Source organism: Solea senegalensis, linkage group LG2 (assembly GCF_019176455.1).
Source record: "Solea senegalensis isolate Sse05_10M linkage group LG2, IFAPA_SoseM_1, whole genome shotgun sequence".
NCBI classification, from domain to species: Eukaryota; Metazoa; Chordata; class Actinopteri; order Pleuronectiformes; family Soleidae; genus Solea; species Solea senegalensis.
This window is the reverse complement of record NC_058022.1, coordinates 12746295-12767225: the sequence shown is the minus strand read 5'-3', so window position 1 is coordinate 12767225 and position 20931 is coordinate 12746295. Positions and strand designations below refer to the sequence as shown.

At 41.4% G+C, this 20931-nt stretch overlaps 1 protein-coding gene and 1 long non-coding RNA gene across 2 annotated transcripts; both read right to left on the bottom strand.

The window, feature by feature from the left end:
* Positions 1-1250: 1250 nt before the first annotated feature.
* On the bottom strand, positions 1251-16602 carry LOC122765516 (coiled-coil domain-containing protein 9B). The gene is made up of 14 exons (XM_044019812.1): positions 16375-16602; positions 14137-14244; positions 13909-14013; positions 13630-13785; positions 12544-12705; positions 9489-9554; positions 6998-7176; positions 5488-5537; positions 5344-5394; positions 5058-5154; positions 4011-4044; positions 3329-3926; positions 3163-3245; positions 1251-3012 (listed from the first exon to the last, which is right to left on the bottom strand). Exons 1-14 carry the CDS (start codon positions 16384-16386, stop codon positions 2986-2988), a joined length of 1728 nt encoding a protein of 575 aa, XP_043875747.1. The 5' UTR covers positions 16387-16602; the 3' UTR covers positions 1251-2985.
* Positions 16603-19876: 3274 nt separating this feature from the next.
* LOC122765548 lies at positions 19877-20931 on the bottom strand. The gene is made up of 3 exons (XR_006359979.1): positions 20744-20931; positions 20336-20438; positions 19877-20222 (listed from the first exon to the last, which is right to left on the bottom strand). It is a non-coding gene; the product is annotated as an uncharacterized LOC122765548 (long non-coding RNA).

Below are 20931 nucleotides of genomic sequence, written 5' to 3'. Positions count from 1 at the left end.
CAAAGGCAGACTCAGTGGACCAAGGTTAAAATCTGTGGGCTTCTCCGAGAGAATCAGCTGCAGCTGAGACAATGTTCTTCTGTCATGGTGACAACACTGTGATTTTAAATGACTCTGATTCACTGCAATTCAATTTGATGCATCAAGCACAAATTGGACGCCAACATTCAAAAGGGCCGACTTCCTGTTGAGTTGACGCCATGGTTACGGTGGACTTTTTGTTCGTCTTGTTTTGGGATATTTGGTGGGACTCAACTTTGCCTGTTTTTACCTTAGGGGGCGCTACAGAGCCATTGACCAACGCACGGGTCCGGGAACTATGCCAATATCGCATTTTTGCCAGACCTGACATCGGTGCAAAGTTTCAAGAGTTTTTATGGAAATTAACACCCTCAAAAATGACCACAAAGCCACGGATATAACAATAATCTGAAGGTTCCTCACAGATTCGCGCCAGGAACCGTTTCCGTTCCCTGCCATTTGTGGCTCAGACCCTATATTATGTTGTTTTTTTTCAAGTTAACTGCAACATTTAGAGTCTGCACAAAAGTAAGCCTTGCTTAAAAGGAAACAAAAAAGTATAAAAGTATTTTATCAAAGCATTGGATTGCAGATAACACTGATCGACATGGAAACATCACAACCCCTCGTTTGTCCCCATCACTGTCAGCTGTGATATCAGAAGAGAGTCAGAGACGGTGACACTGCAACAAAACAATGCCAGTCATGATTGGAGAATTTAAAATACAAGGGGGGGAAAAAACTTTATTGATGTTCTCTTTATGCCTCCTTCTTTCTCTCCAAATACTTCTCGAGTAAATGAAGCTACGTTGCACACGTTATTAAGTTATAAGTGTATGGGGAAACATGGAGGAGAGCAGAGGACGTCCAGGTGGCGAGGACATAACGCAGACGTCTGAAAGTGCTTCACAAAGTGCACAAAGGTTTCTCAAAAAGGTTTGTCTGTATTAACAGGATTTCACTACACTGAATCCCTTAGGGAATCTCTTTCATTTTTCAGTCATTTATGACCCATTTTTTACACAGATGATTCAAATTCCATATATAATACAGAATAAGTCTCACAGACAGCATGTTTGGACCGGTGTCTTCATTTTCCCAGTGTGTTTCTACCAGATATTGTTTGTATTTTTTACGTAACCATAGCCGAGTTTGGCAGGGCCTTGCAGCTCAAAGCATGTTCACTATGTTGTTACATAACTGTTTACTATACTGTAGCGCTCAGAAAAGCCAAAACCCTCTTTTGTTATAGTTGTCATTGATACCAAAAATACAGTAGTCCACTGGCAATAAATAAAAACAAATCCATTCATATCAGATACAGAAAACATGAAAAACATACACATACAGGTCTAGATTTGCAAAATCGTTTCTAGGTAACATTCCGCCTGTCAGACAGACAGGCAAATAAATAACAATACTGATGCTGCACTGTTAGTTCAGTGCATTTAACACTACAAAAATGTCCAATAAAGGCAGACCTTCAGTATTGAAGAGGCCAGAGTACAAGGCACACCAGCAGACTGGATTCCTTTTCAAAGATTAGTTGCGTTTCATTGTCACGAGAGAAGAGAACAAATGTGATAAAACTAGGCTTTGAGAGCCACTTCCAGCTGAATTCCAGCTGAATCCCAGCTGGAAGTGTGGATGAGATGATGCATGTTCTGCAAAACAACTCTGTTTGTCCCACAGGGAAGAGAAACGAAAATAAAAGTCTGTTCCAACACACGGCCAAACTATTATTAAACTCGCAAATTTGTTTTGATATCGCGGCCTTGATAAAAAACTACACGTTAACAAAAACTTTAAAACTGGGATTCAGCTGCAAAGAAAACACAATAGCAATGTGTCGCCGGGCAAGTTTGAGATTTACTGCGTTATTGATCACCTAACGAGAGACAGACAGTAATAAAGATTAGGTTATTAATAGAGCATTAGAATAAGATTTGATTTACCAGTTTAGACCTGCACTTATATTAAGCTGGGGGACGTTTCGAAAGACAGAACAGTCTAAATTTGTTCTGCGGAGCTGAAATAACTTGACCTTTGTCCACAGTGTGCGGCAGCTTCCAGAAACGCTGAACAATTCCCATAATGGCAATTTAAACAGCATTTCTTTGTAACGATGACTTGTAATCAAGCGGGCTTGAAATCTCAAAAGTGAGATACAGTAGAGGACATAATTGGGGGTTACTTTTCTCAGAATTGACAAAGCTCCTACAGAGGCACAGAGTCAAACGAAACACAAAGAGAAAACTGTGCTCGGTGAATGAACACAGCAGCCTCCTTTTACCTTTGCCAAGGACACTGTGGGTCATATTTTTTTGAGGAACGTACACGCAGTCTTCCTTTGGCGGTCGATAAGACAGTAAATCTCAAACGTGCCCTTCGATAAAGTATTGATTTCTACTTAGAAAGGGGACACTGACTGATGCTGGGAGCAGAAACGTCAAATACTTCCTACTGACAGACGTGAGCGTTAAAAACACAGACTCTACTCTATAACAAAGCTCTGTCGCTACGGTATCATCTTATATTCCAAAACATGGAATTTATTTCATTATCTAAAAAATAACGGTAAGGCAGAAATCAGGCACTATAGATAAAACTGACTGAAATTAGATTAGCCTTCTCCTGATATGTTCCTTTGAAATCGTCCTAACACATGTAAACATTCAGTGATATTGCACTTAAACAGCATACTAATATAATCCCGTTTATTGTGTCAGTACGCATAAAGTGCTTGGGTCTAAACGTATTTGAGCCGGGACAAGGCTCTCCTAAGGTGTGGGTGACGTTTGGTGACTTGAAACCGTGGGTTTTTGTGCGTAAGCGTTAAAAACTTCCGACATCTGAAAAGAGCTACCTGAAGCGACATGAAGCATCCGGATGAAAGTTGGCACGGCCCTGTGCTGCTGCTGCTGTCGCTTTGGTTTCAGTGAGTCCGTCCCAAATAATTGTCAGTCAAACAATCTTCCCGTGCTCTCTTGCCTGAGAAAAAAAACAGGGGAAAAAAACTCATATTATCTGGTTGTTTTGCAACACACACACACACACACCTCATCCATTTGCACTTCCTTCCATCAGTCCATTAACACATAGATCGATTCTCCCATCACTCTTCTTGTGTTGCACACTGACCTTGTCACTGCTGGTACAGTGTGTCGGGTGCGTTTCTCCTGACTCCAGACTCAGCACAGACAGACCGGAGTCTATTAACTCCTCTGTGTGTGAGAGAGAACCAACATCGTCTTAAGTTAGAAATCACGACAGAGACGAAGTCGCCGTCGCTGAGGCTTTGCCGTACCTGTGTTTGCGTTGCTGATATTGCACTTGGCGAGCTCTACAGCCTGGACAGGAAACTCCCGTGGAGAGGTACTGGCTTTTTCAGCAGGAGGGGAGGAGGTGTGAGCTGTGGGGGGGTCCCTGTCCTTTTTCATACATTCATTTTCAGGCGCCTGCTGAGGGGCAACAGGAGCAGCAGATGGACCACCTCCCTGATCCTGAGGAGTACCGTCATCCTGTCTGGTGCTGTCAAACACTTGTTGTGGCCCTTGCACTTTGTTCTTTACAGGTGAGGGAGCTTTTAAGGCGCTCTGACACCTTGATTCTGAGTCCTGAGAGCCTGCAGATTGCCTCATGTGAGCTCCCTGAACAAGCTCCTCTGAGAAACGCACTTTCTTCTCTGAGCTGCGAGGAGACGAGGCCTCCTGCCACTCCAGAGTGGAGGTGTCCTCGCTCACGGTGCCAGGAGCTGTGGAGCCACTCACATCCTCAGATGTACTCAGCATGTCTGCACTGGGCGACTGCTTCGCTTTTGCATCCTGAGCTTTCAGTTCTTCTGCTTCGGCATCCGTGAGAGCGTCCAGTTCCTCCAAGAATTCCTCCAGCGTTGTATCAGAGATCTAAGAGATTTGATTAGAACGACAAATCACATGTTCTGTCTCATTTATTAAACAATTCCCATGAATACAGGTTTATTCTCTCACCTGTATGTTATCTCCCTCTTCACCTGCCTGCCACCTGAAAAACAAAGACGCTTCAGCTCAACAACAGTGTGGGAATAAGCGTGGCTTGTGCTATAAATAACAAATAACAAGAGGTTTTTCTCTTTAAAGAAAACTGTACAATAATAATAATAATAATACATTTTATTTAGAGGCCCCTTTCAGAGCTCTCAAGGTCACCATACATCAGTATATCAGCAGTGAAACATCGTAAAATGAGATAGAATAAGTTAATGAGAGAAGACAACGGGTGTCATCCTCAAATCTGTGTTTAATTTAGCAGCCAAATAAATTAGCATGAAGATTAAAAACAGCTGTCAAAGCTCAGTCCTAAGGTTAGGGGTACGCTGTTTTTGATAAGTTCACACTTAAACCAAGAGAGGAAGTCTAGAGACTGTTCCCCCCCAGCCAAAAAATAACAAGTAGAGGACAGAAAAATAAAGTCAGTGATGGAGAAGTGTGGATGAAGCTTTAGGTAGAGTTACAATAATCTAAGCGAGCTGAGCCTTAGAGCTGCGACTAAAGCTGACCCTGTTACAAAAAATGATAGTGCGTTCCATTTCCATTTGAGAGATTTGTTTAGTCAGAACTGAAAGTGACATCACCACCACGTTCCAGTTGAGACGCCTATGCCCCTATGTCGGGGTATGTGAGGTGGCTGATTTTAGACGACAAAAGGAACGCTGAGAGAATTTGTCAGGCCTTCACCGAAATAAAGAGACAGTAAATCATTGAGTATTTTCACACAGAGAGGCTGTATTTCCTCCCTTCAAGGCCTTTGGTCTTGTGCCTTTTTAAGGCTGACATAAGAAATGGTTGTGCACTCACCAGACAGCACCGGTAGCGGCCACAGCTTCTAAATCATGTCTCATGACATCTGTGTATTTGTGACAGCGCAGGAAAACAATGTGCCTCTACAACCATTTCTACATATTTCAATCGGCCTAGTAGGTTTTCTACTAACTGCTTAATGCGAGGGGACATCCCAGTGTCGCGCCTCAACTGCATCATGTAAAAGCCGTTACTGACCTCCTGGCCCTCCCCGTCAGACGGTCCTTGCCTTTTGCCTTACTGCTCATCACTCGCACATTTTTAACTCCCTTGTCTTTTCCTCGCTTCTCAAAACCTTGGGGCGGAAAAATACAGAAAATTTACGTCACAATTAAACAGCAAATGACATTAGCAAAAAAAATACATGCCTCATAAAATATACTGAAACTTGTGGAAACACAATGAATTCTGCTTTAACAGCATCTCTGTACATTATTTAATTGCCACCTAACTCATTAAAAAACAACATTAAGGAGTGGCAGACCTCTTGGGTCCATGTTTGTCTTGGGTTGTCCTCTTCTAGTATTTCGCTGAGCTGTGTTTGCAAAAAAACAAAAAAAGACCAACTCAATAAAGCCTTTAAAATCTCCTATTCTTGTTGTTTTCGTTTGTTTGGAGTGTGTCTCACCTCTGCTACAATGACCCCAGTCTCTATCAGGCAGGGATTTGTCTGAAAACCTAAAGCAGAGTTTTATTTAGATGGAAATAACGGCATATCAGCAGCTCATCGACAGGCTCTCCTCACATTTGGGTATCATCAGTGCACATCTATCAAGAGGTTTTTTTCTTTTAGGTCCCAACATTGCATTTTACAACCACAGAGACAACTACCTAAATCACTGAATGAAAAACACACACAGCCTCTTCTGTTCTTACTCCAGGGTCTCGTTTGAGCCTCGCCAAATAAGGCAAGGCATTTCATCCCTCATCCGTGGCTAAAAATAGCGACTCCTTCCTTGTCACACGTTACATTTTGATGCTTCCTTTAAGAGCACATTAATTTACTCGGGCAAAAAATGTAATTTACTCTGCAGCTTTTTGTTCAACAACTCAGATTCAAATCCAGCTAATACTCCGGGTTTAATCCTCCAATCACTTTTAGAGTATTATTGTGTGATTAAATGAGGGACAGGGAGAGAGGGAAGGAGGCTTTAGTGTATTTAACGACAAAACGTATGAATAGATAGCATGAGTTGTTGTAGTACAATTCAGTTCAGCTCACTGAACTGAAACTACCAAATTATTTTAGTTTTATCATAGTTTTTCCCTAAAATCCTGTGACCCGATTTAGCCTTATGATCGTGTCGCATCTAATCCAGAATGCTCATCTACGGAGGCCTCCGCAGAATCCTTAACAAGACAGAAACATCTATTCATCAAGCATCTTTGGTTGTTTGTGCATCTACATGTGCATTAAAACCCAATTGAGCTCAGATAAGAGAAGCTCATTTTTCCCTTATTAAAATAAAAAAACAAGCTACAAACTCAACAAACCATATTACAATTGAGTCACTACGTATATATATGCATATATACATACTGTGTATATATATGTACTAGGACTGAATTGATAGTAGGGCTGCAACTAATGATTATTTTCTTGATTAATCGAGTATTTTTGCTCTGTAAAATGTTAGAAAATGTTGAAAAATGTTGATCTGTGTTTCCCAAACCTGTAAATGATGACGTACTATTCATGTCTTATTTATGTCCACGATTCAAAATTATTCCGTTTTTTTATGTCGAATGGAGCAAAGCAACCAGAAAATATTCACATTTAAGAGGCTGAAAAATTAGGACCGCTTGTTTTAATTATTGAAAAAACTAACTCATCGATTATCAAATCGTATAATCGTCCAAAGTTCAACCATTTAGCTTTAATTTTCCTTACACATGAAGGTTTAGTCTAGTTTTGTCCATAAGCAAAAGCATGTAAAGTTAATAAGGCAACAAAATGTCCTCTCTTTTTTTTTGCCAATAAATGATGTTTTTGGTCATTTGCCAGGTTAGCATGTTGTTGCTGCTATTTTATAGTAAATTGTGCGAGGGTGGCTGCGAACATTAAAGTGGTATCAATCTTCTTATTAACATTAAAAACAAGAGTATATGTAAAATAATAAAGAGCTAAGACATCTCACATGCTCTCAGATTTGTCCATGTCCCACGCCCTCCTCCACTGGCCCTTTGCATTTTTATGACGTGCCACTCTCTCTTTGTCAATCTGCTCGCGCTCTCTCTTCCACTTCAGATACTCCTGCTGCTCCTCTCTCAGTGTTGGGATGTCGAGGTCAGTGGAGCCATGTGGGCTCTCGGGCTCCTACGTAAAAACACAAAAGATTGCAGTGTGTTTGAGGTGCACGGAACAGAAGCATTAACAGAGATTTATACAGTATTAGGGAAGTGTCTGAATCACCGGTGCTCAAACATTACACTACATTAAATCGCCCCAAACTACTTAGTGTCTCATATATTTTTTATACAGTAATGGGGGGAATCAGATCAACAACAGCTTTACACTTGGCAATGTGGTCATAAACAAGAGAAGCGTCTTATCTTTAAAGAAATAATTACACAAGATGGCTAAATTAAGATCACAGACTATAAATAATAAAGCTCTGGGTCCAGGATTCTTTTGAACGGCCCTCAGGGAGCGAGTGACTCCACTGGCTGCAAAAAGAAGATTTTTTTTTAACCTTCTTGCTTTATTTATAATATCAGTGTCATTAGTATGGACTTTCCTAAGGAGTTTATATGGTCTCAATTGCTAGTTTCATGCCTTCTTAAATACAGCATGATGTCCATCTTTCTATATATATATACACAGTTCATAACAAATTAATTAGACTACACAATCAAAATCATTTTTTATATGTTTCTGTTATGGTAAAAACACCAGTATGTAGAAGCACTTTAGCGAAAATTATTATTGCTATCCATGAATTTATGTTGTTAAACACATTATTATTTCTTGATTAAGATGTCAAATTATAGTTTACTTTAATTTACTTTCAGTCATGAACAGAAATAATTGTTTTAGTGCTTGAATTTTAGTTTGATTTGCCAAATAAAAAACAATAGAATATTTAGATTTAATCAAGTTTTTGAAAGATTTTCTCAGGTTTTCTATATATACATACAGTATATACATATGCATGTATATGAGGATTCAATATAGCAGTTCACAAACCAGTGGGTGGTGTCACGGTGGATTAGCACTTCATAAAGATCAATAGGGCTCAAATAAAAAAGGAACAAACGCTGTCTCACTGTAAATACTATTGTAACCGTCTCCCTGACAAATGCGAGGCAAAACAATTGCATTCTTTGGCGAGAACAGAACGCACTGTGTTGTAAATGCATTTAGGTCCCCCTTCCCCCTTTGCCCTCTTAACCTGTTTATTGATTACTGTGATGAGAGTAGAAAGGATTACTGGCTAATACTGAAGAGAGAAGGAGAGAGAGAGAGAGAGAGAGAGAGAGAGAGAGAGAGGAGGTGATGTGATGCAGTCTCTTTAACACATCAAAGGCGACAGAGGCCGTGTGTTTTAATGTTACAAAGGCCTGGAGTGAACCAGGCCCAGCGACAGTGCTGCGAGGCTCTCAGGGAAATTACATAAAAGAACAGCAGTCTAAGAGAAAGTGTCTGTCAGGGTTTTTTTTTTTTTTTCCAGTAATACAGCAGCAGGGATGAGATGATTAAAAAATTAAAATATGAGTTGTTTGAAAGGGAGGGGCAAAAAAAGCCTCTCGGCATATTATGTCTCACAGCAACCAGGGGAAAAAAAAAAACCTGTGAGAGAAAGCGAAATAACACAGTCACACTGTTTTCCTCTCAGGTGTGGACCAATCACAGTCAAGTAAACATGTTGCCTTTCTGCTTGTAGTTTAGCGGCGAATGTAGCATCTGTGTTCATCTCCGTGTTTTCCACCTCCTCTCCTCTGACCCCTGGAGTACCCGAGGGGACACCTGGGAGGGCACTTACATGTTCCAACAGGCCGTCAACAGGCTGACACCCTCATAGCCGCACGACTAATTAGCACTTTTCAATTTCTTGGCCTCATGGAGCCTCGCGGGGAGGTTGTCAGGGGTGGACATTACACAAGTGTGTATTTGTCACATTTAAATAGATTAAGAGATTGTCAAAGAGCAAAAGATTTCACTCTTTTTCTGGACTCCTTTTGTGAAGCAAAACAGTTACGCTTATGCAACACCTGCAAAAAAAAAGAAAAACACCTCTGCATCTGATTTCCTTTAGCGCTCACTTGGACAGAACGGGCATGACAGCATCACTCGTCATGTGGCATATTCGGCGGGCCTTTGAAGCTTGTCCTCAGCTCGTCTACCTCACTGGCCTGTTAGTGGCATGCTTGATCTGTGAGACAGCTCTGAGCCACTCCAGCAATGTTAACCAGGCAGACGGGAACAAGCATGTGCGTGTGCATGGTAGCGCGTTGTGTGCGAGTGCTTGGGATTAAAGTTGTGAACACATTAATGTCTCTACAAGTGTCTCTGTGTGCTTACAAAGTGGCACTGGGAAAAACTTGAATTTCTGTGAATAAGACGCCTGTTATGGACAAGACGGTGATGTTTTAAGAAATAAAGTGGCAACATTTTTATCTCAGTGCTACCGTGCTTTGCTCCGGAACCCTGTGGTGCTCCTCCGTGTCCCTCTGGCCCTGTTTCACCTCGTCACCCTGTGAGAGAGGAAGAGGAAGAGAAACAAAACGCTTAACATAACAACAACAACAGCAACAAGGGTGACACGGCAGCTTATTGCCACCGATTAAACATTGTTGTACTGAGTCACATCAATGCTGCAATACAGAGCAACAGCAGACGCACAAGCTCATCCATTAGAGGAGAAGATTAAGAGGCCTATGCTGCCCCCAAGTGGACTGTTAATGTTACAGCATGACTTGGCCTTTGTTTGGTTTTTAATTGTCCACTCAGCAATGGGGTAAAGAGAAGACAGTGTAGTTTGCAGGTGGTCAAATACCACCGCTTTTTAAAGGACACTCACTTGACTGCAGGCTGAGAATAGAGTTTAGAGTTTCAGTTCTAGGCTGTAACTTGTGCTCGGGTGAAAACACTGGATGATTCGTGTTATTTTTTACAGAAATAACAAACACAGTCTGACTCCACTCACACCCAGTTGAAGCCCCGGCACATGCGCAGACAAAAACAAGACCTGGCTATCGTGTTTCTTTCTCTTCTTCTTCTGTCGCCACATTTCGTCCTCCTCTCCCACTTTGACCTTTTCCTGGCACCTTGCCAGGCGCGTCTCCGTGGCAGCATAATGAGCCTTTTCAGACTGGGAAGGCAGTCGAATGTTAATTAGATCAAATCGACCCTTTCAGGATGGTGGGAATGGGAAAACAATAGTGCCAGAAGAGGGCAGGTTACTAAAGGATCCAGAGAGGAGACACAACTGGCTGGAAACAGACAGAACAGCGAGTGGGCTACAAGTAGTCTCAGCCATTTCTCAATTTCATTTCTCCTCTTTCTCTCTCTCTCTTCCTCATTAGCATGAAACGATGTCTAGTCCTGAGGCACTTCCAGGCATTACAATCTGACTGGGACGAGGCCAGGTCACCACACCCCTCTCACAGAGCCATTCTTTATTGCCAGGCTGTCTGATACACACGCACACCCAGTCCCACAGCCACGGCAATGTGCTGCTCATTGTGGATCGTTTTGTTTCTAAAACCATCCAGAGATAAAGGACATTTTCTCCGCCCAGATCCACACACTCAGCAACATTTTCCGCACTCCCAGCCGTGTTGAATGAAAGTAGTTATGAAAACAACGGCCACATGGAAACCACTCTCTGGGATCCACGGATGACGAGCGCTGGCCACTGCCCAAGTGCTGATTCAATCCACATGATAAAAACAGGGGGGACGGACCGGGCGGGCCAGAAATAAAGGCAAGAGAACAACAACGTTCAGCCCATATATTCAGCAAACACTTGCTCCATCGGGCTGTTAATGTTACTGAGCAGCAGCCATGCCTATAAATGAACATCTTCCAGTTTGAAAAGTGAAGCCCAGGAAGTAGGATGGAAGTCAGAGTCAGCCACCAGGGGTCGACTCCACTGGCTGAGTGATTTATAACGTCAGTAAATAGGATTTAATGGTCTCAGTTAGTAGTTTCAGGTCTTCTTCAATAGAACGTAGACGACTATGTCCATTATAATATACAGTCTATCTAGGCCAATCAGAGGGATTTGTGTATATACAGTATATATATTTAGAAAGCAGCTCAGCTTGTATTGTATCTGGACTGTGTCTTAAATAGGCTATGTGGATCAATTGTCAGGTAAACCTATCTTTGTGAAGACAGTTTGACCTTTTGAGGATTAAGACCTAGTTTTAGGGTTAAGCGTTTAGTCGTAATGGTTGAGGTTAGGGTATGATGCTAGGGAATGCATTATGTATGTAAGTGTCCACACAAAGACTGCAAAACCAGCATGTGTGTGTGTGTTGTGTGCACGCCTCAGGCTTCACACTGAGCAGCTGTTCCAGAATCTCTGAATATCCGGGGAATAAGGCCAGTGATAGTGTAACATTTAACATCCCGGCTGGAGGTTAGTGCACGTGTCTCTGCCTATCTGTGTTTAACAAAAGGCTACATCCGTTCTAATAAGTTACCCCAAAAAATTTGACGATAATACGAACACGCCCCAAAACGCATATCATGTGACTATTCAAATGCATGGGTAAGTTGGCATGTGCACACTGGGTGTAAACAGGAAGTAGATTCTCTCCTCTGCCATTATTTTTGCTTAGTTTGAGACATTATTACGAATAAGAAACAAGGTTGAAAAAAGTAGAGTTGCAACAAAGCTTTTCATTCCCAGCTGACTGTCGAGTCAAATCTGATAAGAACCAGTCATCATTTCCAAAGGTCTTCATTTTTGCCCATCCGTAAAAAAAAAGGGAGCCTGCAGCGTTTTTACACTTCCTTGTTTTTTGGAGTGTTCAATTCCTAGGACAGTGTGGACAACATGCACACCCAAAGCAGAATCTATGTATTTTAAAGGAAAATGCAGTCATGTGGACATAGAGACTGGGTCTGAAACCTAGAATGTATTTGTATATTAAAGCCAAAATGATTCATCCTGTCTCAATTTATTACTGAGAGCATAACCCTTAGTTGAGCCGTGACAGCATCATTTCCATCTTTCATGGCACTGGAGGCGATCTGTGAACTTTACAGCCTGTTCCAAACACTCAAAGGCATCTAAACACGGATTTGTCATTCGCTAAAAATATAACAAAAGATCCTCAGAGGGTGAAAAATATGCTAAATAACCATCAAACCTCTACTTATGATCATACTAGAAGAAAAAAGGGCAAAACTGTCATGCAAGCCTTTGGAAGATTCTTCATTTGTACTGCATTTTGGTTCCGTAGACCAACACAAGCTCTGTTAGCAGCCCCCCTTTCACTAATCCCACAGTCAGTCAAAGCCCAAGCCCACCTCCTGTCCAAAGCCATTGTGCTCCTTCACTGGAGGGCTACGACCAGCCACTCTGTCTGACATCTATGTAAAACACGTCAGTGCAGCCTGGGAGAACACAGGAGGGTGTGAGAGAGGAGGAGTGTGCTGGGTTTCAAGCACAGAAGCATATGATCACTGGAGTGCTGAGTGACTGAGTGAGTGAGTGTGTGCGATTGAAACCTGTGCTGCTGCTGCTGCTGCTGTGTTTCTCTTGGTCGTGTGAGGGGGATGCTTTCCCCTCCCAGCTGACTCCACACGCCTCGCCTGTCCGTCATCTGTAGGGCTCTTGACATCTGCGGAGCCCAGCCTCCTCTCTGGCTTCTCGCTCACCACCCTCTTACCCTGAAGAGACGAGTGTAATAAATACAACCGAGTGGATTGTGATTCTGAATTCTGCCCAATCACACGTGCCAAGAAGGTTATGTCTTTGCCCACATTTGTCTGTGTTTGTGAGCAGCATAAGTCAAAAAGTTAAGGATGGATTTAAAGTTTTCTGCTGTTTTTATATCTGTCAAAGTCTGTGATCATTGGCATTGGGATTGGAATGATATGACTGAAAGGTGGCAAGCTGTCGACAACATGAGTATGTAATGCTCAAAGACTAAAAGACACATAAAAGCTTTTTTTTCTGGAAAAAATATATAAATAAAACTGCATACATTTTCTGGAGGACTTCCAATAAAGTGATTGAGAAATAATGATACCATATGTTCATTATGGCATTGGTAAAATCTAATAATGGCTTAAGAAATGGTTAGATTTTGGTTTAATTAAACTGAGCAGACTTAGCAGAGGTTTGTGTTCAAATACACCAACAAAAATAAAAAACTTTGAGAGTAATTCATGTGCCGTAGTTTAAACATGCACTTCATATCTACTTGTCTCCATTTAGAGAACTTGGTAGCTCTGACTGTTTTATACTTATTGAACAGTATCGTATCTCGTCTAGCTGTACATTTTACTCACAACGGCTTAGGAAACAGCCAAATATGTATGTGTTGCCCTAAAATATGGTCTGGATGTAAGAGAATTTAGATGAATATGGTAAATAAACATTCCAGTGTCCTGTCAGCTAATGATATAATTATCAATATACTGACATGTTAAAGTTTGATGTTATACCTGTTACACAAGGCACACTTACTGACTGCATATTAGACTGTTTTGCAAGGTGCGTTCTAGTGTAACTATATCATGATGGAAACTACCAGGATTTCATGAGTTTTGTATGTTTTTATTGTCAACCAAAGTGGAAACAGACCTCACCTTTTTGCCTTCCATGGTGACCGTTAACTGCTTCCTGTGACCACGTCCGGTGCCCTGTGACGGGCCCTCTCCGACTCTGACGGGCCCAGCCTCCTGCTCTACTTTCCCAGCTGGCGAACCGCTGCTGAATGGCTTCGTCACCACCACACGGCTGTCCTGGAGGGAAATACGTGATCAAATATTTATATTATACAGCACAGCATGTGGGTATTTACCATACTTTACGGCATAATTTGGCGACAGTGTTCATATATGTCGCCTCTTATAGCTGACACTCACACTGGTGGACTTGCTGATTGTGATGGTAAGGTCATCGGCTTTTCCCTTGCGGCTCTGCAGTGCCATTCCTTCCTCCTCTGCCCTTTTCTTGTCCTCCTCCACCTCCTAAATGCAAATTAAAATCCAGTGAAATCAACCAACAGAGTACAGCGGGACCTCACACAGACATACTCACTACTAATGAACATACAAGCACTTCTCTGCCTCTGAGCAGCGTGTCCTCCTTACCTTGTACCTCTTCATGAGTGCTTCATTCTTCCTGCGGAGAGCCTCGATCTTCTTGTCCAGCTCCACGTCCCTCTCGTTATCCCTCTTGGGCATCATGTCACTGGTGGTCTTAGAGGAAACACAACCGGATCAATGATGCAAAAATTATGATACAAGTACCAAAACACTCTCTCACCTTTTAATATTAGACAATTTTAAGTGAGTTTCACGATCAAAAAACTATGTGAGAGGTCACCAGTCCATCACAGGGACACATATAGAGACACACAACCATCCACTGTCACTCTCACACCCACGGTCAATTTAGAGATTGTTCAATTTGCCTAATCCCCAAAATCTGCATGTTTTTGGACAGTGGGAGGAAGCCGGAGAACCCGGAGAAACAAACGCAAACACGGGGGGAGAACATGCAAACTCCACGCAGAAAGACCCTTGTTCCAAATGGATCGTTGCCCTTATCAACTAATCCATAAAACACGAGTTAAAAACAATGCAAATCTAGGACAAAGAGGTGAACTAATCAGTGACGGGTGTTCCGCTTTGTATTCAACACGAGTGAATGTGCTGTGATAAGACACAACACAAGCACTCCTTCACACACCCATCACACATGGAGCATTCATTACAGAGCTCAGTTTCACATGCAGGCAGAGCCATACTGTAATGCAGGGCATCCTAATCATCCCGGTGTAGTCAGCAACAAGGCAGTTAGTCCTCACACGACACGAGGCTTTCATATTGGACACCTCTGCAAACGCGACTGACTGCCAAGAGCTTTCGGGAGAACACTCCCTCATGTGAGAACATGGTCATTGATGTCCGACATGTCAGAGACGACAACAAGCTGCAACGAAGCCACAGTAGACAGTTCACAATGTATTTTTGTATGGATAGATACAACAAAAACGTTTTCCCCGCAGCTTCATATTTGACGTTTTAATGGTGGCTTGGTACTGAATGAAAAGTGTTCTCAGTTGTTGAAACGTATCCAAAGGGGAAACGTGAAATTCCAGCGGGAGGATTGATCACAAAGTAGCTCATACATAAATCTGCTGTCTAGCAAAGTAAGTTTTAGACAAACATGTGCAAAACCTTGGAATGTTTAAAAACAAACAAACAAAAAAAAGCATTTCATTTCGTTATGTACAACTTACGACAAGTGTATTGAATGAGCACTGGCATTGTCTGTTGTTATTCACAATAACTCACAATAAAGTAGCCTCTGCTGCCTTTTTGAAAACTGCAAAATCAAAACAATTCAACACAAATTGTCCCATTCTCCACACTCTTCAGAAGAAATTATTCTGAGGGGTCAGAGCTTCATGACAGTGACAGGAATAGCTGTGCCAAAGTGAGTCAGTCGTTCTCCACTGTTGTCCAAGTGACGACACGAACATTGAATCTGCTTCTGCGTGATATTACCAGTTCAAAATGATGACTCACGACTCGCAGGTGCACACGGAGTGTGTTTCTATTACTAGACCAGCTACCCCTGAGCTGAGGTGCACTCAAATCAGAGTGTTGTGTGACAGGAGATGTCAAAACAGACATTTAGCAACACACAATATATCCCGAGTCCAGGCTCTGTCGTCAGGTTTTACACCTGCAAGGGCACGGAGAGCATGAGGAAAAAGTTGCGACTCACTCTGAGAGGCAACAGGTTGGAAAGTGGTTACCTCACGGCTTCTAGTTGTCAGGGTATCCAAACACAACAGACCATGAGGACATACCACCAAGAATAGATGCAAGGGAGAGAGACACGCTGTAGAATCTGAATCTCAGCAAGACCAATGGCGGAGAGTGAAGGGGAACACTGGCCTCCACAAACCAACGTGGGGAACGGTACCGCTCTCTGGATTCAGCAGTCCAGCTCTTTGATAGTGCAAGCAGCAGCAAAGGGTAATATACACACATACACACACAATCACAAAACACACACAGACAGAGACCAATGTTGTGGCTATGCCAGTGGATGGCACCCATGCCTGGACAGGCAGGCAAAAGGAGGAGGGGGCCCTGCAGAGAGAAAGCTGCCAAGGCTTCCTCCCTACCCAGAATTCCTGCCACCTACAGCAGCTACAGCAGAGGAGAGAACGAGCAAAACACAAGTGAATCACAGCTAAATCTGCGACAGAGCAGCTGAGGAACCTAAAACCAGATACACAGAGAGGAAGAGAGAGAGAACAGGAGGGATCGGGATGATAGGAGAGAAAGCTAAAAGAGTAAGAAGACACTCACGGGTCTTTCCATGTCAGCGGTGAGAGCTGGGCTGAGTCCAGGAGCAAGGCAGCCGAGGCGGCAGAGAGGGCTGCCTGGAGTCCACGCTCATGCCTCGATTACAATGAGCCAAGTTGGGCAAGCGGCCAAGACGTCTAACAAATGCACAGAGCACTCCTGTTAACTGATTTCACAGCACCCACCCGCTTGTCCACCCTCTCTCTCTCTCTCTCTCTCTCCCTTTCACCAACCCTCCCCACCCTTCTGCACATATGCTCTCTCACTCCCTCTCTCCGTCTCTCAAGCACTTGCTCTTCCCTCCTCACTTATCCTCCGCTCAAAGTATGCATGGTAAATTCCATCCTCCCCTTCCACACTTATGCGCACACATTTACTGTAACACACACGATACGTACTATATATAGAAAAAACAATAAAATGCAGAATTATTTTTTTAATATATATCTTAATTTAATAAGTCAATCATCAAATGTTAATGACCACCATTAAATGTTCAGCACACATAAACCAAAATATTATCTCTTTTGATTTGATTAAGATTATAATCCAGCCAGGTTTTTAAATTATAGTTAATTATTTGTACATATATGCTAGTGTACTTTTGTGTTAAGCTATGTTAATACAAATATTTGTTTACATCGTGTAGTGTGTGTGTTTTCTATGCTCATGTGTTATGATTTGCCGAAGGATAAGAAACAGCCAGAGGGAAAAAGCTCCTTAATTAACTCCCTCTCTAATTGGGCTTCACTCACATCTGAAAAGAAACTCTATCAATCCAGTTATTACAAATGAGACAACAGCTGTGTCTCCTACAGGCTCCAGACTACTTGTTTAGAGTAATAATGAAGGTTCCTAAAAACTGCAGGGGTAGAATACTGCCAGCTGAATTTCCCACAAATCTTAATGCACAGCATGCTGCGTCTGCCAGGGCTGCATCTGAGAACTGATGACGTGCAGCAAAAATCCACACAGTTTACCTTCTACGCAGACCAATCCCACTAATTAGTAAAAAGCTCTTTACAGACAGTTGAGTATCAGTGTGTAGGATTGATGAACCTATTAATACCTAATATCTTATACTATAATGTTGAGTCAAGCAAATCCACTCCTATTACATACTATATCACAAACAGTAGGTTATAAAATACAACACTAATTATAATTTTTTTGTGGTCCCTTTTATGCAGTTTCTTTTTCTATTTAATTCTATTTATGTTTATTTTGTTTAGTTTGTTTCACTTACAGTTGTCTGTCCTTTATCATCACCTGTGTACAGATAAGTTTCACTTCTAGTTCCAATCAGTTTGGCATGCATCTCCACAATTGGTTCCACCTGTTCCTCATTATCCACTCAGCTTGTGGTATTTAGTTTCCACTCACTGCCAGACTGTTTTGTCAGTGTACCTGCAAGCTTTCCAACAATCTCCCTCATGTTCTCTAGTGTTTTACCATCTTTCTTGACTTTAGCTTGGTGTTTTTGACACTGTTGTGGAACTTCTTGTTCTCTGAACACCGGTCAAACGTTTGGACACAACTTCTCATTCAGTGTTTTTGCTTTATTTTTATTATTATCTACATTGAAATAATATTGAAGACATTAGAACTCTGAAGGAACACTATATTGAATTATGTTGAAAACAGAATATGTTTTATATTTTGGCATTCTCTCACTCAGATTTATGAGGTCATCACCTGGAAAGGTTTTGATTCGACAGGTGTGCCTCGTCAAGAGTTAATTTGTGGAATTAATTCAGAGCAGGAGTGCAGAGTAGTATGCAAAGATAGTAGGGCTGGGAATTGTTTGGAATTGACACCCCACGATATTGCGTGATGCACCATCTCACTGAAACGTCTATTGATTGTTTTATGCTAATCCACAAACAGTACAATGTTTATTTGTAACATCAGTTAGAAATTAATACTTGGTGTTTCAAAACCAATATATCGCCATACAAAAAATGTTCGACTACTGCTGTAATCTATATTAAGGCAAGAACCACTCATAAGTAAATGGAAAACAACGGTCCTTCGTAACTTTCAGAGGTGCAAAGTAATGAATTACATTTACTCACATTGTTGTAATTGACTATGTTTTTGAGTACTTACAGACTCATTTTTTAAAACGTTTAATTTTACTTTTAGTTAAGTATTAAAAAAGTAACTTTTACTCCGAGTACATTTTAAACAAGCTACTTTTTTACTTTAACTTGAGTAAATTTTTAGACCAGTACTTTTTACTTAAGTAAAATAGTGGTACTGTTACTTGAGTAGAATATTTCAGTACTCTTTACACATCTGCTTACATTATATTTGTATTTTATTATCAAATGAGTTCGGTAGTAGTAGTAGTAGTAGGTGCTAGCATGTTAGCTTGCGCGCTTTAGTATAAATCTAACATGCTAACAAGCACAGTTAGCACAAAGCAGCTCGACAGTCAGTCTGTTGAAATTAATTAATTTGTTACATTACCTTTTTTTCTGCTGATGAACTGTAAAGACAAGCACAAGATAACATATTTATCTTGTCCTTTTCCTTAAAAACGTTATTTAAAACAAGTGTAAGGGCCACAAATCGCACTAATTGACTGATTAACTTACCTCCACAAATCAATCTCCACTGAAGTGTCATCAACTTGGCAAACAGTGGAGGCTGCAGTTCCAAAAGATGTCCACTAGATGGCACCAAATACTTTTATTGGTTTTAGCTCAGGTTGAACTCCACATACAAAATCAGTGTATTTTTAAATAAAAAAATTTAAACCAAAATGTAGTTTTTTAGGCCTAATTAATTCCGGTTTTGACCATATTTTAATTAATTGACAAGTAATTATCTAAACTCTATCAAAATGGTGGTGTAAACAAATCTGACTCAGAATTTGTGACCAATACATTTTAAAACCTTTAATATTGTGCTTAACACCCTGAATTGAATGAAAGTGACCTAGACATGCATGTGACTTAACGTCTTACCATAGATCCCAAAACTGAAATGCTTCAGTTGTATTTTTAGGATTTTTGATGTGACTTTGCACCTTTGCGTCAACAGGTTTATTTCTAAAATAACGTTTGTACTACATTTAAGATCAACTCTGAGTTTATCTTTATAATTCACCAGTGTAAAGACCTGCGAGAGACAGCTTAGCCACGTTTCACCAAATCAAATACAAATAGTTTTCCCCTCTTATTTTGTGTAAAAAGGATTCAGGTTTGTACCTGTCTGTGGTTGCAAGTGAGATGATGTCTTTGTGATAGTCCCATCTGGCACCAAAAGGAGGTAGGTAAGATTTTATACAGGATTGCAGCTCAGAAAACAAAACCCATCTTGTCTGATCGTAATAAAATGGGGTTTTGCTCATAAAAATTTAGGGTGTCCATTAAATATAGGGCACACTGACCTGAAAACACAACTACTGGCAACCACCAGGTGCGGCAGCAAAACTAAAAGATCTGCAGATATGTGGCCTTATTTTGGTGTTTTCTGATAAAGAAAACAAACAAAAATGTAAATCAATGATTTGTGACATTTATTTTCATTTCTTGCAGCAATGTTAGACAGTACCAGACATATTTACCTTGAGGCAAAACAGAACAGTGGACAGGCGTTAGTCACAATGTTGGTCAAAATTTCAAAATAAAAATGATAAAATACTGCGTATGGTGACGTGTTTTTTGGCAAGTATCTTGATTTAGAAGTCAGCATCTCGCTGGGGAAGGCATATCAAGTATTAAGAGTTGTGAGGACCTGAAAGAAAGAAAGAAAGAAACAGGAGCAGCAGATGAGCTGGAGGCACCTCCATTTAGTAGTCCATCGCATTTCATTAAGGCTCATTTAGGGGTCGAGGGTCATTTCTATTTACGGAGGGGGAAAAAAGCAAACAGAAACATACCATGGTCAGTGACGCCAGACATCTGATAAGAGATTTATGCATGAATCTTTCTTTTTTTTAAACCAGCCTCCTTACCATCATACGGTCATTAGAAGAGCCCGTTGACCTGCTCAGTCTCAGGATCCAGGTCAATGTCATAGAAACAAGGTCTGGTGGGAAGACCAGGGATTGTAGGCATCTAAAAATATAACACAGGCAGAGTAACCGTGTTAATGACAGTGAAATATTTATGCACCCAACAGTTAAGGATCTCAACACAGTTTTCAGTCTGTTTGCAGGAAAGCAAGCAATGCAACGCTGTGTGATGACATTTTAGGAGCAGGGATTGTCTTTATTAAAAAAGGGGAATGTCAGAAATTTGGTTATGTAGGTTATTGTGTGGTGTGATGGTGCAGAGCAGTAAACACCCACACCCAAATGGTCTCCTAGTTAAAAAACTGTACAGCTGAGCTGGCCTGGTACTCAATGTGAAAGACGGCGTACCGTGCCGACGAGTGGAAACAGGAAGCCGGCTCCCACACTTGCTCGGATGTCTCTGATTGGCAGGATGAAACCTGTGGGCACACCCTTCTTGTCGGCCTCGTGAGAGAGTGATAGATGCGTCTTGGCCATGCAGATCGGCAGATTACCGAACCCCTGAGGGAAGATGAAGAGACAAAGATCAATACTAA